General features: G+C 39.0%; 1 protein-coding gene across 1 annotated transcript in view; it reads left to right on the forward strand.

Moving 5' to 3' along the window:
• Positions 1-784: 784 nt before the first annotated feature.
• Positions 785-24,937, forward strand: part of Garem1 (GRB2 associated regulator of MAPK1 subtype 1) — a 176,009-nt gene continuing 151,856 nt past the window's right edge. The window contains exon 1 of the mRNA XM_070029371.1: positions 785-1,030. Within this exon, the coding sequence (XP_069885472.1) occupies positions 910-1,030 (121 nt within the window). The 5' untranslated portion in view covers positions 785-909. The remainder of the gene's footprint in view (positions 1,031-24,937) is intronic.

Raw genomic sequence — 24,937 nt, forward strand, 5'->3', positions numbered from 1 at the left:
GAAGCTTTCTTTGGCGTCCCATTACTAGGTACCCACTGCAGGGTGGGAGTCGGAGAGGACAGTGCACGACTGAGATGCAGGGAGCTCGATCTGCACTCCAGGAGTCCGGGAAAGGGCCTGGCGCAGGACGGGAATCACGCACGCGACGGCGCCGGGCGAGGCTTGGCTGCAGGGCGCCGGAGCGGTCGGATGGGGGAGCGAGAGCTAAAGCTTGCGGAGCGCGCGGAGCGGCTGGCGCCAGCAGGCGAAGCCAAAAGCCGGCGTCGCGCCGAGTCCCGCGGGTCGCCGGGCGGGAGCTTCGGGGAGGTGGGGCGTGGCCTGGGGCGGTGGGCGGGCCCGTGACTGTGGGCGGAGCAGTGGGCGGGGTCGGCGGCGCCAGGGAGGCGGGGGCGGGGGCGGGGGTGGGGGCGGCGTCTCCCCGAGCTGCGCAGGCGTTGCTCGCACCTTGCTGATTAGTCAGTGCTGGGAGCGGTGCTATGGCGTTTCTCAGACCCGCGGCTCCTCCTCACACGCTCGAGGCGGAGGGAAGGAGGGGGAAGAGGAGGAGGAGGCGAGCGGGCGGCTGCCGCAGCTGCAGACCCGGGGCCAGAGGAGGAGGCGGAGCGGGAGTCGCCGCAGCCACCCCGGCCGCCGCCGTCGCCGCCGCCCGCGGACGCGAGGCTGCTCCGAGTCCTCTCCGGGCTTGAGGGGCGCACGGGGCGCCCTCAGCCATGCCCCGCCGAGGCGGCTGAGCCGGGCGCCGGCCGCTTCAGCCGCCGCGCCCCCCTCGGCTGCCCGCGGCTGGGGCTGCCCGGCGCCTCCCGCGCGCCCCAGTTCGCGAGCGCGAGGTAGTGGCGGCCGCCGAGGCGCGCTGGTGCCGGCGGCCGGCCGGCCGGGGGAGCGCGGGACCGCCCGGCGGAGGCGGGGAAGATGGACCCGGCGCCCTCGCTGGGCTGCAGCCTCAAGGATGTGAAGTGGAGCTCGGTGGCCGTGCCGCTCGACCTGCTGGTCAGCACTTACCGGCTGCCCCAGATCGCGCGGCTGGACAGCGGTGAGTCCCGGGCGGGCGCAGGACCGGCGGGCGCCGATCTCCGTCTCGGCCCGGGTGTGCGCGCGCGCGGGGGGCTCGGGAGGGCGGGATCGCCGGGACCGGTGGGGAGTGGGCTGTCCGCGCCCCCCCCCTTCCCCGGCCCTGGGGCCCCCGGAGTTGGCCGGTGCGGCTGCCGCAGCCCTGGCGCGTTGCTCTCGACTCTCCTCCAAGCAGCAGCCAACGGAGGTGGAGATCGGAGTCCTGGAGTGTAATTTAACAATAATAAAGAATCCCTTGAAAAAATAACACGAGGGAAACCTCTGCAGATAGTGATCTCGGACCCAAGCCGCCCCTCCCCAGCCGCCTGCAAGAATTACTCAACCTGGGAAACCCTGAAGAGTTATCTCCGGCAACTTTCTTAGGGAAAATAATTGTGCTCTGCACGGCATCGTGTTTTCTGTGCTCTCTCTCTAACCCCTAAAGCTGCAGATTTAAGAGGAAAAGCTCCTGGGTGACCAGTGAAAGGGATCATATTTCTCAGACATCTTTTATTACAGCTTGTCTGTTTTGTTTAACCCAACTGAAAGTAATTTCAGGCTATGTGTTAGAAAATGTCTTTAGCAGAAGTGATGGTATGCTGAAGGTTAATGATTAGCTGAGCACATTTCCAGCCTGGACATTTAAAAAAAAATAGGTCACTATGTGCATGTATATGCAACAGAACCAAGAAACACCTATATTTCCTGAAACTAACAGAAACCAAACATCTCTCCAACCTGAATGCTCTATGTAGTATGACATCTACAAACAAATGTGCAGATGTGCAGGTCAAGCGAGAGGACACCTTTCAGTTAGAGAGTTGTGACAAGAAATCGGCTATTTACATCGTGTTTTATTTTCACCACCTCAGTGGGGTTTGGACGGGGACGATTTTAGACTGTTTGCAAAAAGGAACCTGACCTGCTCTGGGATATCAGGCCCCAGGATTGCAGGCAAGGGAGGCAGGCAGGCAGGCAGGTAGAGAGAACTGTGACCACACACAGGTCAAGTTAAAATATCAGTGAACCGAAAGATGTTTTGAGTCCCAAGTACTTGTGTAATTTCGTTGTTTTCTGGGCTATAAGAGTGTGACACAAGATGTGTAACTGTCCAAAGACGTTTTTATTTCATTTCTTATCTGTGGTATTGGGTTATGTATTTGAAGCACTCATGTGAGAAAGAAGTGCTGGAAAGTTCCTGACAGATGACAGACAACTTGCTATCCTTGTGTAGTGTGGGTCATGGTGGGAGCTGGAAGTAATCTACAAGTTATGATAGTAGCTGAGGAGTCCAGAGGAAGATAGATAGGTTGAGGCAGTCTGCTTAGAATGTGAGTGGGAAAAGTATTTTGTGCATTAAGTATGCATCTGCAGGCCTGAGTGTGTATGTGTGTGCGTGCATGTGTTTCATTTCTTCTTCCACTATGAAAAAAGTGTATATATTGGCAGGTTTTGAGTCCTCACCTTTCCAGACCTTCTCTCATCTCTGAATATTCTGCCAAGACTTCTTAGCTAAGCAAGAGAGCATTGATGAATGTGGTATAAATGTCATTCAAAAGCCTCATCAGACTGAAAGTTTTTTTAAAGAGGCTCAATATCAGCTTCAGACATAACTCTTAGTTTTATTTTCCACTTTCTCATCCCTACCATTCATGAAAAATACCTGATTCAGCAATTCACTCATCCCACTCTGTTTTTTAAAATTAGGACGTGGGTTCTGATTTTAACACTGTGTCCTTTCAAGCCCTGCTAAGAATTTTCATCACTCTGTGTCATTCCAGTTCTCTGTTGTAAAATTTTTTTGTTTATTTTATTTGAACATTACCAGAGCTCACCCAAATCCATAATCAGCTAAATACTTCTTTATATATATTTTCTCTTTTTTTCTTTATATATTTTTCTCTTAACAATCCCACTTAGCAATCCTTTCAATACTTTTTTGTGTTTTTAGTAGATGTATATTTGTAGGGATAGCTGAACTACATCCAGTCTTTATTAATGAATATTAAATAGCTTCCTTGTCTCCTGTTGTAAATTATGATACAGTGAACCTCTTGTACATATACTTATTTATTGTGGTTCTAGTGTATTCCTACCTTGCTGAATGCATATGCAAGTCTTTTTAAAATCTTGGTATACATTGCTGTTGATTTAGAGAGTTATTTACACTAACTTAGGCATTGTGAGAGTACCACTCTGACCACATCCTTACATTTTTAGGAATCTAGTTTTTAAATATTTGCTCACTTCATCTAACATCATGTTTTCTTAAGAATCTAATTTGGGTGGACTTTTAAAGAACCAATCATAGATTCTTTGCTTATTTTTAAACATGTTTCATACTAGTGTTTAGAAAAGGTTAAGGGCATGCTGCTATATTTTTAAATGATATCAGTAGAATCTCAAGTTTCGTAGAGTCCTTGTCCTCTTTGTGTGTGTGTGTGTGTGTGTGTGTATTTTGCCAGTTTTAGTTCTGTGGGTATACTTATACACACATTGCACACACACACCCTATACTTAGACATGAAAGGTAGTCATTTTCCAAATCACTTGTTTTAAAAGAGACTAGGAAGAAATTAAACAACATGCCAGCAGTTGACATTATGCCAAGAGGAAGCTATTGATAAATTTTTAGCTATCATGGAAGCACATTAAAATCCTAAGCTCATAACTTGATAATTGGATACCTACTATGGGCCAGTTTTTTTTCCACGTGCTTGATCTATATTGTCTTAGATCTTGAGCCACCTTATTGTGGGAACCTGAGGGAGCTGAGATTCAGAGAAATGGAATGAAAAACTCAGTTAGTGGTGAAGTAGGATGTCCAGGCAACTTTGTGCCTTTGAAGACTGACCCTTTACTCAAGCTGTACTACCTCATCATCCTAAAGAGGAGTAGCTCTATATAGCCTTTCTCTCTCTCTCAGAGATGGAGGACCAGAAAGTCAGTATTTTTAGAACAGTGTGGACATCAAATTACCTTTTGGTGTCTTCATCATATTTAGTTGACTTTCTGCTTTCCAGCGCAAAGAGCCAACAGAGAAGAGAAGTTACAGGTTTGGAGAAAGAATTAGAGAACAAAAGAAATAACTGGAGTTGTGGAGGCATTAGGGTATGCATATGTGTCCATTGCAGTAATTTCTTGATGTGCTTATTGTTAAAAATATTAACTGTACAATATTTGAAGAACTTAATTTTTTGCATTTCTCTACTTCTGAAATGCTGCTTAGATGCTTTTTGAATTTACATGTCCAATAGTGAAATTTATCTTTGTATGACAAGATAAATACAAAATTAGTGAGCTTTCATGAATATTTGCACATGAGTTCTTATGGAGAACACAAAGAAAGGAACTATAGCAGCTATTCTTGGGATATTTGATGAGAGTCATCTCATCAGCCAACCTTACCTCAGTCTTATAAATTGTTGTCTGTAGGATCAAGTGCAACAGATTTGTTCAGGACTAAGAAAAGAACATAAAGACTACAAATTTTCACTCTCCTTCCAACAGTCCACAGTCAAAACAGAGTCGATGAGAAAAGCTATTTTTATTTCTCATTATTTTATCTTGGAAGAGTCTGAAGATCTAGAGCAATGTTTTCCAACGTTTTTGTTTTCTGTAGTTTATAAAAAATTCTGTGAAACTATTTATTTACCAAAGTTTTCATTTTAGGTTTAAATAGTTGCGAAGGATGTAACTTTTTATATTAATTATCAAATATTGACATTCTAAATCATATTGTTATATCACAGAAAAACAAGTGAAATCTGTATGTGATTCCTAGTATAAATTATTCCTAGTATAAATTATTCCTAGTATAAATTATTCCTAGAAATAAATTCTTTAACATTTTAAAATTTTATATCTCCGTATATCCTAAATTTTGTTTTCCATTTCCTTTTCCTTATATAAGATAATGTTCCAATGCAGAATATTTTTATAGTTGAAAGTGAATTATTGATCACTCTTTCATTCTTTCTCTAACCAAGAAAAAAAGTATATAAATTAAAATGTAGAATTTTGTATTTCTTTCACCATAGGCTTTTTTTGTACTTGAACATTTTTTAGTGTTTTTGTTGTTGTTTGTGGGGCTTGAACTCAGGGTCTGGGTGCTGTCCCTGAGCTCTTTTGCTCAAGGCTAGCACTCTACCATTTTTAGCACCACTTCTGTCTTTTGAGTGGTTAATTGAAGATAATAATCTCACAGGGACTTTTCTGCCTGACTGGCTTCAAACTTCAATCATTAGATCTCAGCTTCCTGAGTGGCTTTGACTATAGGCAATGAGCCACCAGCACCCTTGCTTGGCTGTTTCTTTGCTTTTTGTTTTTGTTTTTTGTAAACAAAGAACTGGAAATACCTGACTTACAGACCAGATACTTTGACTCTTTTGTACATCCCCTAGGGGTCTTTGCATTCCTGGCTCCTACATTTTAGAAACATCTGAGGAAGGTAGTGCAACTCATGTAGTGGGTGAGGACCATTGTGAGGAGGGAGAATTAGTTATGGCAGCTTCTATTAGTCACAGTCACCTCTGGAGGGATGTTCTTGCATGACAGTCATGCCCCAGCAGAATGGTTCTGATAGTGCATTTGAAAGTTGGGGCTCTGGAAACTGTTTCTTTTCTAGCTGTGATGGTGAATCCTAGTTAAATATTAGCTTTGCTGAGAATACATACCCCAGATTGAAGAATCAGTCTAGGGCAGCAAAAGATGAGTTAGTTGAAGGTCTTGTTTGACATATGGAAAAGGGAATCTGAGAGTGCAGACACTGATCTGCAAAGAGGAAAAAGAGAAGGTGAGAAGAGTTGGAGATGATGTGGAATGGTAGTTGTCTCTCCTTCCAAATGATAAGGGGAAAGGGAGGTCATATTTAAGCCCTAAGTTGCTTAGAGCCATGGGAACTTTGGTTTTTCTTTGTCCTCATGTGCTTCTACAGTGCTGTCATTTATGAGCCTGAAGATTCTAGGAGCAAAAGCATGGGCACTTACACCCCAGGGAGGTTCTAAGAAAATCTATGATCCACCCCAGAGATCCTTCTAGATCCATATTTTATCTTTGAAATTGATGCAAGCTCTCAAAATCTACTATATGATTGATGTTATTTTATGAGAGTGTGTGGTGTGTGTGTGTGTGTGTGTGTGTGTGTGTGTGTGTGTGTGTGTGTGTGTGTGTGTGTGTGTGTGTGTGTGTGTGTGTGTGTGTGTGTTTTCCTAAAGTAACAATGTAAATCTTGATCCAGGAAAATACGTATGTTTATCTTAGGGCTTCATTTTCTTTGACATTCCGTGTTTACAGTACAAGGGTAGGAGAAGCAGTTATAGGTACTGAGATTCACAGCCTTGAGATCTTAACCTCTTTTTATATAGAAAATCACACTGGATCCTGTGTTTCATAGCTTGTCATTAATTTGTTTATTCAGTTCTCTAATATTTACTAATGTTGTTAAGCGCCTACCACATGATAGCCCCAAATTTAGGTAAATTTCAGCATGGAGAGGCTTTTAAGTATTGTATCATTTAGGCAGCAGAAGTAAGCTGAATAATAAACACAGTATCCTTGTACAGATAAACTGAGAGAAATGCTCTGGGTGAGCATTACAGATTATTGATCTAGAAGTCTGAAGATTATTCAAAACAAAAAAAGAAGTGAAGTTTTCAGAGAGAAAATGTTATAAACTAACCCAATCTTGGGTTTGGAATGAACATCAGCAGGAAGTTAGGAAATGAATTTTTGTTGTTTTGTCGGTGGTGGGGCTTGACCTCTGGGCCTGGGTGCTGTCCCTGAGCAATTCAGCTCAAGGCCAGTGATCTCCCACTTGAGCCCAAGCTCCACTTCCAGTTTTCTCCTGGTTAATTGGAGATAAGACTTTCCTGCCCAGGCTGGCTGTGAACCACAATCCTCAGCTCTCAGCCTCCTGAGTAGCTAGGATTACAGGTGTGAGTCACCCGTGCCCAGTTAGGAAATGATTTTGGGGGGTGGTAGTTCTGGGATTTGAACTCAGGTTCTCATAGTCTGGCTTTTTGCTAATTATTTTGGAGAGAGAGTCTTATATATTTTTCTTCCTGGACTGACTTTGAACCTTGATCCTTTAGGTCCCAGCCACCTGAGTAACTACAATTATAGACATGGGCTACCGGTACTCAGGTAGGAAAGGAATTTTTAACATAATCTAGAATCATATGTTTTGGTAATGGTATCAAAACAATGAGCTTGGATGCTTAAAAAATTAAGCATATATTTTTATAGATCCAGGGCCAATTTTTAATACCTGTAGTTATGTAATGGTACTAGGGAAGAAACACCTAATAAAAAGCTATACACAAGTGAGAAGAAAGTCTCTTATATCCCTTCATATACTGTATACTTTTTTGGGGGGGAGGTTTGGTCGTGGGGGCCTGAACTCTGGGCTTGGGTGCTGGCCTTCAGCTCTTCAGCTCAAGGCTAGCACTGTACCTCTTGAGCTACACCACCACTTCCGGCTTTTTTTCTTTTTGCTTATGTGGTGCTGAGGAATCGAACCCAGGGCCTCAGGCATGCAAGGCAAGCGTTCTACCACTGAGCTACCTCCCAGCCCAACTGTATACTTTCATGTTACTTATTCTTATTCTGCGTAGATAGTAAGAAGGAAAGGATGTCGTTGTGGGCAGTAGACAGTGACAAGCATTTAGATCCATAAAATAAGACTAGATGGTGGTCCTTCAAAGTGCTTGTTTTTCAAGTAAGACGGCAGTTCTGAAAATCATAATTTCTGGGCTGGGAAGGTGGCTTAGTGGTAGAGTGCTTGCCTAGCATGCATGAAGCCCTGGGCTTGATTCCTCAGTATAACATAAACAGAAAAGGTTGGAAGTAGCTCTAAGCTCAAGTGGTAGAGTGCTAACCTTGAGCAAAAGAAGCCTAAGGACAGTGCCCAGACCCTATGTTCAAGCCCCAGGATTGGAAAAAAAAAAAAAGGAAAGAAATAAGGAAGGAAGGGAAGGAAAGGAGGAAGGGAGGAAAGAAGGAAGGAAGGAAGGAAGGAAGGAAGGAAGGAAGGAAGGAAGGAAGGAAGGAAGGAAGGAAGACCGTAATTTCTACACTGGCTGCAAAAATCTTAAGCTACTTGCCTCATTTTTAAAAGGAAATATGGTTTGATTGCTGTGATTGTATCATAGTTTCAGAAGAGAGAATTCTTAGGTCTTTTGATCACTGGCCACCTTATTGAAATAACAAGTTAGGAACAGCTCATAAACCCATTTATTTTTGTTTGAGATTCCTGAGGTGGTATCTGCCTTTTCACTTAAGGAAAGACTCATAAATTCTCCTCTGGTTTTCAGCAAGACTCTTGATCTTAACAACACCAGCTGTTGTATGCAACATGAAAAATAACTTTCATGGTTGGCATGTGTATTGTTTTGCCAAACTTGAAAAAATATAAGATACCTTCTAAAATATTTTAAATCTCTTGAGATTAATTCTTCCATAAGACATTACCACATGAAAAGCCTCCCCCACTTTCCTGCCCCACCCTTCCTCCCAATTTCATAAGAATGTTTGCTTGAGCTTCAAGTTGAAGATACTTAAAGTTATTCTTACTATTTACTAGCTCCTAGCACAATGACAGAGAAGTAGAGGTAGTTGAAAGCATTTCGTAAATGAACGAATATAACTATATGATCTGTTATATCTATATTACTTAAGCTGCCCATTAGCTCTCTAAGTCTGAAAGATAATTTCAGACTTTATAAGACAATGTATTCCACTTGCCCACTGTTGCTAAATAGAAAGAAAAGAATGGTAATCCAAAATATATCAGGTATTTTATATATCAGAACCAAGATGGCAGGCCTTAATATTATTAGTAGCAGGAAAAATAAGAGATTAGTAGACCATCATAATTTATGAGATAATTAGTCTTAAGGCTGTTACTAATATTTTACATGAATTATTTTTGAAAATTACATTTTATATTCAGATATTTTACTTTTGCTGGATTAAAAAAATCAGTTTTATTCTGAACTTTACACATTAGATATTACCATGTCTTTGAATTTTTAATCTTTGATATCTTTATGCCTCCTGATAATATGAGTTAGAATGCCATAAATCTTTGAAAACTAGCTAACTATTATTCCAATAAAGAAAAGGCTTGACTGGATCTTTAGCTAACCATTTAACTATCAGCTTATCTCTGGACTGCAGCAATTTTATTTCTAAGCAAAAACCTGTCACTTGGTTCAAGATAGTGTTACAAAACTATAACTGCAAATTTGGTACAGTTGTGCTTCCTAGAATAGCCCCAAGATTGCTTGAAACTCTAGTGTCTTTTAAAAAAATTTCTATTGTAAAGGTATTATACAGAGGGGTTACATTTTCATAAGTCAGGTAATAAGTACATTTCTTTTTTAAATTTATTTTTTTTGAAAAGGTGATGAGCAAGGAGTACAGTTATATAAGTAAGGCAATAAGTACATTTGTTTTTAATCATTGTTACCCCATCCCTCTTTATCTCCTATCCCTCCTCAAGTTATAATGTTCATATCCAGTGCATATCAATGTTGCTGTGGTTCATCCGTTGTTCTGCTGTTTCTGTGATTCCCTTTCCCTTCCACATATTGCATTGTTTAATATGCAAAACACAAGGTACAAAAAACTAAGAGAAGCAAGAAAAAAAATGAAACAATAGAGAAAAAAGAACAAACTACATACAGGGTCTAATAAGAACCTCTTGAGTACATTTCTTTTTTTTTTTTTGGCCAGTCGTGGGGCTTGAACTCTGGGCCTGAGCACTGTCCCTCAGCTCTTCAGCTCAAGGCTAGCGATCTACCACTTGAGCTACAGTGCCACTTCCGGTTTTCTGGTGATTTATTGGAGATAAGAGTTTCATGGACTTTCCTGCCCTAGCTGGCTTTGAACCTCGATCCTCAGATCTCAGCCTCCTGAGTAGCTAGGATTATAGGCATGAGCCACCATCACCCAGCTGAGTACATTTGTTTTTGAACAGTGTCACCCTCTCCCTCATTTTCTCCCACAACCATGGTGTCTTAATTCCAGACAATGAGGTTCCATTTATGCTCCTGAAAGTATTTTACATTGTGGTAAGAAAGAAAAACAAACACCTTCTCCAGCCCCTTTCCAGTTCTGTGGATGAATTCTATTATAGCTACAGAGCCCATTTTGAAATATTTAAATACCATTTGGGTTTTGATGGCTTAATGGTTGTTTAATAAATACCAAGTTATTGAATGTAAAATACAAGGTGAAGTTTTTATAGTTATGAAGTATTTGTCATTTTGGGGTAATATTGTTACAGGTTATTATGGTTATAACATAGGAGGCAATGTAATTGTGACTAGTGCATATATATATATATATATATATATATATATATACACACACTCATTTGAAGATATGAACTAAGTATGTTTCTTCCCTCAGTACAAGATTTTCCTTGTCCAGACATTTTTAAAAATACATTATTATTATTTATTAATAAGTTTTTTATTGTGAAAATACCATACAGAGGGGTTACAATTACATGAGCAAGATAATGAGTACATTTCTTATCAAGCATTGTTGCCTCCCCTCCTTTGTTTCCCCTTACCATCCCTTCCCTCCCATACCCCCCTGCCAAAGTTATAAAGTTCATTTTTCAGCATAGCATCTTGTACATCTCATTGTTGCAATGGGTCTACCTGTATCCCTATTTAAACATTTTGTTTTTTCCCTTCCCCTCCCCAAATTATGCCAACATCAAATACAGTGAAAACAGGGATTATACCATGGGGGAGGGACATACAAAGCAACAAAATAGTCACCTTATAAATATGTTAGAAACAATAGCAAGAAAGAAAAAACCACTTGTGTCCTTATCTTGGGGTTCATTTCGCCTAACATCATCTTATCTGATTTTTTTTGCTTGTCTCAGACATCTACTAGTTATTGCAAATAAGGGAAACCATGGGACCTATGTTTCTTCGGGCCTGGTTTACTTCACTTAGTATAATTCTTTCCAAGTCTTTCCATTTCCTAACAAATGGGCCAATGTCATTCTTTCTGATGGAGGGCATAGAATTCCGTTGTGTATATATACCACATTTTCTTGATCCATTCATCTACTGAGGGACATCTAGGTTTGTTCAATATCCTAGCTATGGTAAATAATGCTGCAATAAACATAATTGTGCTGATAGCTTTAGTATGGTCTTGTTTGTGATCATTCAGGTAAATGCCCAAAAGTGGGATTGCTGGGTCATAGTGGAGCTCTATGTGGAATCGTTTGAGGAACTTCCATACTACTTTCCAAAGTGGTTGAACAAGTTTACACTCCCACCAACAATGCAATAGAGTTCCCTTCTGTCTACATTCCCTCCAACATCTGTTGTTATTAGAGTTCTTTATTATAGCCATTCTAACTGGGAACATTGCTCAATACAATAAAGGCTGTATATGACAAACCTACAGTCAGCATTATACTTAATGGTGAAAAACTAAAGCCATTTCCTCTTAACTCAGGAACGAGAGAAGGATGTCCACTCTCTCCACCTCTCTTCAATTTAATATTAAAATGCCTACCTACAGCAATAAGACAAGATGCAAACATAAAAGGGATCCAGGTAGGGATCCCTTTGCAGTTGACATGATCTTGCATTTAAAGAATCCCACAGATTCCACTCCCAAATTACTCGAGCTGATTCAAAACTTTGGCAAAGTAGCAGGGTATAAAATTAACCCTCAAAAATCAATGGCTTTTCTGTATGCCAACAATGAGAAAAGTACGGCTGAAATCAGGAAAGCAACTCCATTCATAGTAGCCCCACAAAAAATAAAATTCCTAGGAATTAACCAAAGAAGTGAAGGACCTCTATGATGAAAACTTTAAAAATCTGAAAAAGGAAATCAAAGCAGAACTTAGAAAGTATAAAAACCTCCCATGCTCCTGGATTGGAAGGATCAACATTGTGAAAATGACAATACTTCCCAAGGCTATCTACAAATTCAATGTGATACCTATCAATATTCCAACCTCATTCTTCAAGGAAATAGAAGATGCAATCCAAAAATTCATATGGAACAATAAAAGACCCCGAATAGCAAAAACGATCCTTAACAGAACAGTGCTGGAGGAATATCAATACCAAATTTCAAACTCTACTGCAAAGCCATAGTAATCAGAACAGCTTGGTACTGGCACAAGAACAGACCTCAGGACCAATGGAATAGAATTGAAAACCCAGAAATGGACCTAAAGACCTATAGCCATCTAATCTTCAATAAGGGAGCTAAAAAATACAATGGAAGAAAGACAGCCTCTTCAGTAAATGGTGTTGGCAAAATTGGTTAACTGCTTGTAGAAAACTAAAGCTAGATCCTTATATATCACCCTGCACCAGAATCAACTCCAAATGGATCAAAGACCTCAGAGTCAAAGCAGACACCCTGAAAACATTACAGGAAGGAATAGGAGAAACCCTAGGTCTCCTGGCACAGGCAGAAATTTTCTTAATAGAGACCCAGAAACACAACAAATCAAATAAAGATTGGATAGATGGTATTGCATGAAATTGCAGAGCTTCTGCATGGCAAAGGACAAAGCTAGCAAGATCAATAGAAAGCCCATGGATTGGGAGAAGATCTTCACTAGCCATTCAACGGACAAGGGTTTCATATCTAAATTATACCTGGAACTCAAAAAATTATTTTTATTAAGATGATAGTTTTCTCAATGCCAAACTTCAGGATGTTGGAAATGAAAATTTTCCCTTCTATCAGGGAAATAGATTCCTGTATCTAAAGGTAACAGTAAAGCACAAATGTTTCATTCCTGTTTTTAATCATCTCTTTTACTCTGTAGGTAATTGGAAAACACTGGTTATAACAGAATATATCATACTTTCATAAGAAGGTTAATGAAATGCCTGAGAAAGTTTTGCACAACTCTAGGACATCTATCTGGCACATGCTGTGTTTTATCCTACCATGGAATTTCATTTGGGATTATTATGCTCCTTCTATTTAGCAACAGTGGTCAAGTGGACTTCTAGAACTAACAAACCAGTCCCTTGTCATTCCTGGTTCTAAGTAGCTTCAGCTCCCAGGTTGTCTTTTTAGCTTGTTGCCTGTTAACATTTAAAATAATGGCAGAATCCATTTTTACCTTTGGTCTCCTAACTCAAAAAAAAAAAAAAAGGAAAAAAATCAATCAAGTGCCAGATCCAAGTTAAAAAACAACTTAATTAGTTGGAGAGAAGGTTGGGGGAGAGGAGAAGGAAGAGAGATCACATGCACATAATAGAGCTCTAGAAGGTTCAGATTACCTACTTAAAAATAACAAGTAACATGAAAGCTTTATTAAGAAGCTCTGCTCTTATTCTTTTCTGTTTATTTTAGTCCCATGTTTTGGCCAGTGAAAAGGAAAGAAGCCACTGAGAGTAGATAGGACTGAAGGGAAATCTCACAAACTCATGTTAGCCATGTATATAGGTAAGGATAAGGTCAGTTGTGCATAATAACAGTGACAAAAACAAAACAAGGAGGCTCTTTCTTTTGTGTATAAAAGAAGCTTGAGTAGACATAGTGTAGGACTGATAGGACAGCTCCACCCAAATCATGGGATTTTTGTCATACTCTTGAGGTCAGTTCATCTTAGACAGCAAAACATGTAAAAGTGAACTAGCTTCTTCTGGTCCTACACAGACTTCTTTCATATCTCACCGGTCAGGAAGTAACCACCTCCTTATGAGAGTACCAGAATGCAGAGAGGACTGAAGTCTGAACTGGACCTTGGGCTCAGAGGTTCCTGTGTCAGAAGGGAGCAAAAATGTGTTAAAATAGCCATGTAGTACGTTTCCTTCCATCATCTATCTTGTTCAGTTTCTCCCTCAGCCAAGGCTCTATGAATTTCTTTGAGCATGAGCTACAGCATTTGAGTGGTTTTACATTTACAAAGCCTAGTTTTGCTTTTTTTTTTTTTTTCCAGTGCTGGGGATCAAACAAACCTATGCCCTTGTGCAGGCTAGGCAAGTGCTCTCCCACAGAACTACATCCGGGACTAAAAGTCTTGATAGAGGTAAAAGTGCTTTGTAGGAAGTAAGCCATGAAAAGTTGTCTACATGGAAAGAATTACTTTTATCAAGACTTTCTCACATTTTTTGTGGGGGAGGCTGGCTTACTATTCATTTTTTCCCCTGATTTGCTGCACTTAAGGGAAGATATACAAGTCTTTCCCTAAGGTTCCCCCACTCCTGTTTTATTCTTCTTGCCAGAGAGTAGTAGTTCTATTTAAAACAATCTTTTCTGTTTTCACCCAGCTCTCATGATAGGAAATTTGACAAGTATAGAAAAACAAAAGTGAATATTAGTTTTAAATCCAGAGAGCATATAACTTTTTACATAGCATTAGTCACTTTTTTTTCTATATACATATATCAAATATGAATGGAAAGCATACATGAAATTGGAAACTAAACCATGTAAGGTTGAGTTTTAAATTTTACATTAGGTCATGAACATTTTCCTTTTTCTTAAAAAGTAAAATTTTCTGACTTAAATGTGATTCCCATTAAGCATTATTTATGTGGCCAGATACTAGCTGTTGTATCTTGTTTTTGAGAATACCTTTGTATTTGAATTTGTCATTTTTGTGGGGATTCTCATAATACTCAAGCTTAATGTAGATGAATACTTTTTAAATTTCATTTCTTGTATTAATGTGTGCAACCAGGTATTACCATTATGTTCGAAATTGATTATTTCTGATTGCTTTTCTTTGTTAACTTGCAACTTGGATTTAAATGTATTGTTTTTTTTGGGGGGGGGGGTCTGGTTGTGGGCCTGAACTCTGGGACTTGGTGCTGTTGTCCCTCAGCTCTTAAGCTCAGGGCTAGCGCTGTACCACTTGAGCCGCAGCGCCACTTTTGGCTTTTTTCTTTTTGCTTATGTGGTGCTGGGGAATCGAACCCAGGGCTTCAGGCATGCAAGGCAAGCGCTCTACCACTGAGCCATCTTCCCAGCCCTTAAATTTATTGTATTTTATTTCGGCTGCTTTTCTGAAAGAGTGAATATCCATTTGTTGTATGAAGTATAATAATCCTTCGAAAGTTGGCAAAATCATGTTGTATATGCACAACTGTATTGTGTTTGAATCATTGTATTTCACAGGTACCTCATTATTGATAAATTCCTGTGGATTGTATGAATCTGAGCTGACAAAATAGATTCTTCACTGTTTAGCCTTAAAGACAAAGAATGAAATGGATAAATATATAAAGATTATTGACTTATTTCTCACATGTTATACATAACCCAGCCTGAAATTCTACATCTCTGGGCAGTTAGATGGGACAATCTTAGCAACTTCAGAGTCTGTTGACTCCTGGAATCTAAGTCCAGATGGGTTAATTACAATGTCATTTCATCTTCTGTTGAGTATCTGTGCATTTCATTGTAATATCTAAGAAGAAGGAAGACAGAAGAAAAGCCCAGGTTAATTCTCTGCGTGTAAAGCCAATGATTGATGGGAAATGAAACACATATCATTCTGCCAATGTAGCACTCTAGAAATAGTCATATTTATCAGTGTGTAGGTGACAGTTACTGAAAGTAATGAGCAAGATAACTTTCAGAGACTTTTTAGTGCTAACAAAGAGTTTTAGGTTAACTTCACAGTAGATGAGGTAGATTTTGAGTTATACTCACTTGAATACTCCATTCTTCTCTCTTTTATTTCCTTAACTCAACTGGAAGATAAAATCTGAGTAGACTGTGTTCAGTTGGATATTATGCTATATCAGAGAAAAGTTTCAGGTTAGATAGAGCCTAAAATGAGGACAAGAGGAGATGCAAGCACCAAGTATAAGTACTATTTATGGGCTACCTAGTTTTCTAAATTGCTACAATAAAACTTAATTCCTCCAATTATAAATGTAATATATTCACTATTAACAATCTGAATACATAAAAATGTTTAAACATGATGTTAAATTCTACCATCCAGAGATAACCACCATTTAATATGTTGATGCATCCCCATTCATAAACAGATATACTTACAGTAAATGAGGCATTATGGGAACTTAAAAAATTCCTCTTTCACATTATCCATTCCCCTTGGAATCCTGCCTACTCACATAATCCACTTCAACCACCCAGTGCATTTCCTACATATTTTCTCTGTACTTACATCAGCATTAGATGTATGTATAGATAGATGCAGAATTCTGTTAGTTTAATAAAAATTGAATTGTATTACAAGTGCTTTTTGTCCTTTATTGGTCATGCAAGTTTGTGTCTCTTATAATATGTCCTCATTTTAAAACAACTGTATAGTACTTCATCACATGGAAATAGTCATTCTTTATTGATTGTTTTTAGTTTATTTCTGAGTATTGGCCACTATGAGTTATATTTTACTAAATCTTCCTGTATTAATGCCAATAATACATTCATTGTTTTTCTATGATTCTAATCCCACTTAACAGCTGTAACTTCTACAAACATCTTTGATAGCATTGTCTTTCCAATTTTTTTAATGTTACATGAAAAGAACAAAATTTCACCTTTTTGGAAAAAGGGGAAATGGGTCTTATATACATTTCAAAAGAAAATTTACAGAATGGACTTGATTTAATAAGTTTTCCCAAAATATGTCCCAAAGCCCCTAACAATTCTCATTTCCATCACAGAAACATCAATCATTTCTCTAAATTTATATCAATCATAGTTATTGTAGAATTTAAAAATAATGGGGGGGGGCTGGGAAAATGGCTCAGTGGTGGAGCGCTTGCCTTGCATGCATGAGGCCCTGGGTTCGATTCCTCAGCACCACATAAGCAAAAAGGAAAAAGCCGGGCGTGGCGCTGTGGCTCAAGTGGTAGAGTGCTAGCCTTGAGCTGAAGAGCTGAGGGACAATGCCCAGGCCCAGAGTTCAGGCCCCACAACTGGACCCAAAAATAAATAAATAAATAAAAAAATAAAATAATGGTTAGAAAGTATGATTTTATTGCTATGCCAATTAGCATTTTTTCTCTTTTTGTGAAAGAAATGTTGCAATTTTCTCATTTTTTATTTGCACCTTTCTGTATTTTTGTTTGCCATTTGCACTTGACATGTAAATTGAAATTATAGTCTTTTTTCTTCCTATTATTGGCTTGTTTTAATCAATTTCTGAATGTTATTTGTATATTATAGACATACCTTTTCTTATTTTCATTTATTTTGTCTATTGCCTTTGTTTATATTTTATTTATCTGCTTAAGAGTTTTAATTTTTATATGGGTCAGTCCCTTTTTAAAAATTTTCAATCTTGGTTAACAAAAAAGTCTTCCTGAAACTTAGCCTTTTGTATGTAGTCTCTTAGATTGTCTGGGAACATTTGAATTTTTTTCATTTGCCTTTAATCCATCTGGAATTAATTTTTGCCTATGATGTAAGATTTTTATTTCTTTACAGGCTGTGGTTTTGCCAGCCTGTTTATTCTAAACTCTGTTTATAATTGATACAAACTATCTTTGTCAAATTTATTTTGCTCTTTAACAGTAGAAAAACACACTTGAGCCACACCTGTCTTTCAAGGTCTGCCTTGGGCTTTGTTTCAGTAACACAAAAATTTAATGAAATCTGAAAATAATCTTTTTTATTCCCCAAAGGGAAGAAATTATTGCTAGACCTGTCTTTAATCTTGATTTAATTCTTCTTTTCCAAAGGCTACGGGAGGCCCTAGGTTTGTTGTTGTTGTTGTTGTTGTAACAAAAATTTAAATTCAGGCTACCCTGATAGGATTTGGAAGCCATAGTACCTTGTTAAATGTCTTCAGGAAGCATAGTCAGGATGCTTTGGCAGTGTTTTCTCCAGAGGAGAATTTGTTTTGAATTGATACTTTACTAAGTTGCCTGCCTCCCCCCCTCGCCCCCCCCACACCTGTCTGCAGCTTCCTTGCAGCTTTCTTTCTTTTGTATGCATTTGAGAATTTCAGAAGGATTTGCAAATTGTATACAAATTTTAGATTATGAAATTGGAAGGTTCTTTTCCTTTGTTTTTTATACAAGAGATACACTTTTGCAGAATGGTCTTAATGCATAGGTATGCTATAATAACCCCTTATCTGTTATATCTGTTTTTCTTAACATTGTGTTTACCTCTCCCAAAACGTTGATAACATTATTTTCTTGATTCCTCTTAATCTCACATTCAAGGATAAGAATTAAACATTCTTTAGAAAATATAGAAAATAGTATTGGACATTGTGGAATTTATGCCTCAATTTCAAAACCCGTACTATTTGTATAAAGAAATGACTGTGAGAAGAACTGAGCATAGATTTTTCTCTAAGACTTTGTCTTCTATAGGGCCCCTAGATTCCTTGAAGAACCTTAATAGATTAGAATGGAATGGATTTCGTTTTATTCTTTTCTTAGATTGACCCTTCTAAGTTGTCTGAGAGCAGGGATTCTGACTTCTTCTGTCTTAGAATGCACAGTGTCTAGTGTGATGGAGTAGAAGTCTTGTCTGAATGACTGCCATAGGGTTGTCAGGGTACTCCTATGAACACATACAAGTACACACTCTTGTCTTTACCTTTTCACCACCTCACAGATTTTAAGCAAGGAAAGTAGTAGGATTCTTATAGTTACTCCTTTGCTTTCTATCTCCCCCTTCCCTTTCCTTCTTCTCCTTTTCTTTCTGTACCCCTTCCCCTTTTCTAGAGGCAATATTATGGTTTCAACTAGTTGCTGGAGCTGGAGCTTGCTAGCTGGAGCCCTTTTAGCTTTAGTAATTTTTCAGATAGGGCCTTGAACTTCTGCTTAGTTGGTCTCAAACTGCTGTTCTCCTGCTTTCTGTCTTTTGAGTAGCTGGCATTATAGTCTTGTGCCACCATGCCTGATTGTGACTTCTCAAACTGTGTCAACCCTCCAAGATACCTAGTATATGAGAGTATGTCTTAATACTGCATTATATTTATGTATTTATTATAATATTGTATATGATGTAATAACAATATAATATATAATTATATATTATGTTTATTATATTTATGTATGATGGAAAGAAGTTGGAAAATATTCTGAGGCTGGTAAAAGCTGACCCAGGGTTAAAAATCTGTTATTAGATGACTGAGATTTTATCTGTACTACTTAATAAAAAAAAACTGGTTAATTTTATCAATGTGTTGTGGGAAATGCTTCCAAAACGGGTATCTGTAGATTTCATTTATGCTAAGTAAGGTACATAGTTTAGTGTTTCTGAAATTAGGATGTATTCTATAATTAATGATGTGACATAGCTTAATCAGCAGTGTTTATTCTGTTGTGGTTGTAGTAAACTATGATTGACTTGGAAGTGATGACACCCTAAATCACAGGAGTTATGGTCCTTCCACAAGGTAGCTGTCAGTCATATAATTCAGTGTGTAAAGCAAACATATAAAACAAAGAGTGTGAATAAATGTCCCTTACAGGCTACTACATAAACTGGAGCAAAAGTCAAGGAATATCCATTGAATATCTCTAATAGAGAATGCTAGAGATTAAATATGGAATATCCATCAAAGGTTCAGGTGAAAGGCTTAGTCCTCAGCTTGGTGTTAGTGGAGCTGGTAAAAACTATAAAAAGGTAGGACTTAGTGAGAAGTCTTCAAGCCATTGTGGGTGTGCCCATGAAGGAGGAGGGATTGGGCTTTTCCTTTCCAATTTTGTTTGTTCTGGCCATAAAGTGAATGGTTTTGCTCCCCTGTGACCATGATGCGCAGCCTCACCACAGGCCCAAAAGCAATGGGGCCAACCAACCACAGACTGTAGCCTCTACAATGATAAGCCAAGATAAACCATCTCTTTTTACAAATTGATTGTGTCAGGCATTTGTTACAGCAAAAGAAAGCTGACTAATAGAAAATGTTGTGTTACTCATTTAACAACAAATAAGGTGAAGTTCCTGGTTATGTATACAACTACAATTTCCCCCCTGTGCTACATTTTCTAACTTTGAAGAATAATTTCTGTGCTCTTCATTGGACTCTGATTTCCCTGAGGGCAGGAGTTGTATCTTTCATGTTTGTCTTTATGTTCTCTGCATCCAGCATATTTTTCAGAATGTGGTACCTTGGCAACACGTATGTATGTATTCTATGTGGCTTCATTTAAGGACTTATTTTTAGCACACTATAACACAATAACACAGTTTGGAAGAGAAAGTACAGAAGGAGATTTGAGACAGAAGTGGAATAGGTATTTTAAATCATAGACACAGAAATTAGAGTTTACTTAGTTAGAGTCATTAGAAGCCAGAAGAGGAAGTGAACATAATCTCCTATAGAAACTTTAGAGGAAGTATGGCTTGATTAACTCCTTGACTTTGGACTTCTGACTTCTAGAACTGGGTGATAATTAATTTCTGTTATTTTAAGCCATTCGTGTCAATTTAGTATAGAAGGTTCAGGAAATTACTGTACAGGTGTGCAAGTTTCGCTAGTCTTTAGTGAAATAAAATGCCAAATTAAAAAAAAATAGAAACTATAAATACAGAATCACCTTCTATATATGTAATTACATTTAAAACATAGTTTCCTCTAATACCCAACAATAAAATGGGTAAGTGGGAGCATATAATATGGTTTTCACAATGTTCTTCATTTATGAACTATGGATCACATGCTATCTGATAAACATAGAACTGAGAGCTAGGAACACAAAGATGAATAAATGTAGTCCTGATCCTCAAACAGTTCATAGCTTGCCCACTGGGTAAGTTGCTTCTCAGACAATCAACCTGCCTTGTGATTAAACAGGTATGAACTGATTTTGTCAAAACTCTGAACAGCTTTTACAGAAAACATTGACTAGTGAGCTAGGCATTGAAGTATGAATAGAATTTTTCTAGGTTTAGAAGAGAGAAATCAGTATTCCTGATGGAGGTTCAGAACATTCTGAATAGACACATATGAGGGAGGAGATAGGAAATGAGGCCTAAAAGGCAATTCGGAAGTAGAGGGTTTTTTCTCACGGTTTGAACCCAGGGCCTGCAGCTTTGGAAGCATATTTTGAAGAACTATAATATTTACCAGTGGGTAACCTTTAATCTTTGGTTTCCTTTTAGAACACAGATGGCAGATGATGTCTTTTCAGAATAAGTTACAACAAAATCCACTGGACTCCCCAATTGTGATGCACTGCAATATAAACATTTAGCAAATAAGAAGCTATAATATTTAACACATAAGCTACTCATCTAGCAGTCTTCAGAGAGGCATGATGGAGAATTTTCAGCCATGTGCACATCCTTACACAGGTTTCACTCTGTTAATCTTAAATGTTGGAGATTGAACTAGAGCCTTGTAGAGGCAAGTGTGTGCACGCTCTCTCTGTCTCGCTGCCTCCCTCCCTTTGTCCCTCTCACTTTTCTCCCTCCCCGCACTGAGCAACATCTTCAGTGCTCTTTCCCCTTTGCAAGAAAGTGAGTAAGAGTCAAGTTTTCATAGAGAATTTAAATCACTTCTCAACTTCAGTGTTATGAAAGCTAGCATTGAGCAACACATTGTACAGGTGGCTATGTCACTACACCACATTGGGAGATGGGTGCAGGGGCACATGGCTCATCACTGCGCCCACAGTGTGTCTGACAGTACCTGGTGACAGGTACTGTCTTCAAATGTTATATGAACAGTGGGAAAACATTTATATAGGAAGTCTTGGAATTATTGTTGTTGTGTTTTTTTTTAACCAGGGATTGTTCTGGTGTCATTTTGGAAGATCATAAAGGTAGGAGTGAGAAGACGGTGGAAGCTATGGGATTATAATTAAGGGAAAGGATGTGTGGGGAGGTAGAGGAAAAAAATGGGAACTATTTGAAGGTGAGTTTTTCAGGACTAAACATAAATATGAGATATGAAGAAGGAAGCATCAATTAGTTAAGACATTCCTGGGTTAGGTATCATGCCCTTGCCAGCAATACAAGAACATACATGGAGATACAGGAAAAAGTGTGTTCGTCAGAGTAGGCCAAGTTTGACTCACCTATATCAAGATTATAAAATAAGTTAGGCTCAGATTGTAGTTTAGTGCTTGGCATATGCCACGCAAGTCCCTGATTTGGTCCCTTCCACCACAAATAAAGCAAACAAAGCAACAACAAAAACACAGTAACACGGGCTTATTACTCACAATGCACATGGTTATCATGAATTGGTTGATTGGGGTATTGATATTTTACAGTCTTCTCATCCTCCTCACTGTAGACCCCAGGCCTTTAAGCCCCATAATTATGTGTCCATGCTTGCTGAGGCTTGCAGAAGGAATATAGCAAATCATGCACTGCCCCTTAAAGCTTTGACCCAGAAGTGGTATATTTATCGTTTCTCTTATATGCCAGGGCTGAGTTACTGGCCACACCTAATTTTCAAGAGGGTAAAGTTGTACAATCTTTCTCTATGAGAGGAATATGGCTCCCGTGACTGTTAAGGTGGGAGGTGTGGGAAGGTAGCATTGTTTGTGGATTGGTCTGTTCAGAAGATAGTGGAAATCACGAGCTGGGAAGGTGGCTCAGTGGTAGAGCACTTGCCTTGCATGCATGAGGGCCTGGGTTCGATTCCTCAGCACCACATAAGCAAAAAAAAAAAAAAAAAAGCCGGAAGTGGCACTGTGGCTCCAAGTGGTAGAGTGCTAGCCTTGAGCTGAAGAGCTGAGAGACAGCGCCCAGGCCCAGAGTTCAGGCCTCACGACTGGACCCCCCCCCCAAAAAAAAAAGAAGATATTGGAAATCTTACATCTTGAGAGACTTCAGGGCCAGAAAAAGAGTATTAGGAGGTTTCAATCTAAAAGTGATGAATCAAGTGAATAGCACTCATCTGTGGAAACAACAAATGCAAATGATTTAGGCTATCAAGTTTGTGGTTACAAATTTTGCAATTCCTCAGCCCTGGTGTTTTGTTTTTGTTTTTGTTTGTTTTTTTTTTGTTTGTTTATTTCTTTATCTATTTATTTGGCTTGGGGCTTGAACTCTAGGTCTGGGCTCTGTCTTTGAGCTCTTTTTCTTACACTAGCATTCTAACTTGAGCCACAGCCCACTTCTGGCTTTTTCTGTGATTAATTGGAGATACGTGTCTTACTGACTTTCCTGCCCAGGCTGGCTTTAAACCTCGATCTTCAGATCTCAGCCTCCTGAGTAGCTAGGATTACAGGCATGAGCCACTGGCGCACAGCAGCCCTGGTTATTTTATTTATTTATTTATTTATTTATTTATTTATTTATTTATTTATTTATTTATATTAAGGAGCCGGCTATAACTTTAGTTTTAGCTAATTATTGTTGTAGTTGTTGAATTAATTACTGAAACAGAATTTAGTTTTTTTAGACTCCAAAATTGCTGACTTGCTCTTAGTAATTTCAAAGGTGCCCTTCAGAACTTGCAGTTAAGATTTCAGCCAGTTTTCTGACCCAGGAGGAAAGACAATGTATTACCAAGGGCAGCCATTATAGTTGGAAGAGAGGATTGATTATAAACTGATTGATAACAAGGTTGCAGAGTATTTGGAAAATTAGAGTTCTTTTAAATTTTTTCCTTTCTGTGTCTCAGACAGCAAGAAAGGCTTAGCCTTGTTGTAATGATGTTCTTTTTATAGCTCCAATTACTGGCAAAGGGAGGTAGTTAAGAGCAGTTTTCTCCATTGGCTGGTGTTCAGACATAAGAAGACTTGATGTTCCTATTCTCCATTCTCTTGAAAGGTTTTTGACATTTTTGCCTTTCTGACCTCCAAATGGGTCTACATTAGAAATGCTTACTTTTTAAACTTGTTATGTAGACATATGCAATAGCTCAAACTCTTCATCTTTAAGATTGTAAATTTACTAGGAAAATGAAAAAAAAACAACCCTGGTTTAATACATAGTATTATTTAGTGGAAAATTTGAAACATTATGAATAGCCATAAAATGATCATGATCATTCCAATGTGGACAGTCATTGAATTTCTTCTCTCTCCTTCCCTCCCTCCCTCCCTCCGTGTGTGTGTGTGTGTGTGTGTGTGTGTGTGTGTGTGTGTGTGTGTGTGTGTGTGTGTGTGTGTGTGTGTGTGTGTGTGTGTGTGTGTGTGTGTGTGTGTGTGTGTGTGTGTGTGTGTCTCCAGTGTGGGGGCTAGAACTCAGGGCCCTGGGTTCTTGTCTGGCTTTCTTTGCTCATGGCTGCTGCTCTACCACTTGAGCCATATTTCCACTTGTGGCTCTTTCTTAATTGGAACTAAGAATCTTGTGGATTTTTCTGTCTGAGCTAGCATCAAATCACAGTTCTCAAATTTCAGCTTCTTGAGTAGCTAAGCTTATAGGCATAATCCACTGGCTTCCAGAGAAATTTTTATTTCTTAGTAGCACTATAGTATAGATGATTGCATTAAAAATATAGGAAGCTAGCTTTTACTTTCTTGATACAAGCATATAACACTATGAAAAGTTACTGTTGTGTCCTTCAAACTAGCAAAGTTATTGGTGTTTGCTACTGGATGATAATTATAGCTCCTATTTATTGAAGTCTAATATGTGCACTGGCTATGTTCAGTCTAATATGTTCAGTACTTCATATACATTATCTCACCTCTTGCAATAATTCCGACATAAGGGATAATTTACTTAAAGTCAAGTAGCTGAGACATAGAGTAAGTCAGTAACTGGAGGTACTTTTACAGCACTAGTCTTTAACTCATCCTGCCTCTCCTTATTCCCATATCAGCAGGAGCCCTTCTTTCAGTTCTGTTGCACATTACAGAAGGAGAGAGCATGTTGTCCATCATCTTTATTAAAGATTGAAACAAACAGACAAGGTACCAAGAATAGGTCTGATCTCACTGATAGAAGTAAGAACCTCCCATTGATGTAAGTAAATAGACCAGGGCTCCACAGAACTATTTCTAGAGGAAAAGAGCTAAAGTGGACC

Source organism: Dipodomys merriami, unplaced genomic scaffold, assembly GCF_024711535.1.
Source record: "Dipodomys merriami isolate MVZ:Mamm:240054 unplaced genomic scaffold, mDipMer1.0.p SCAF_2, whole genome shotgun sequence".
Lineage (NCBI taxonomy): Eukaryota > Metazoa > Chordata > Mammalia > Rodentia > Heteromyidae > Dipodomys > Dipodomys merriami.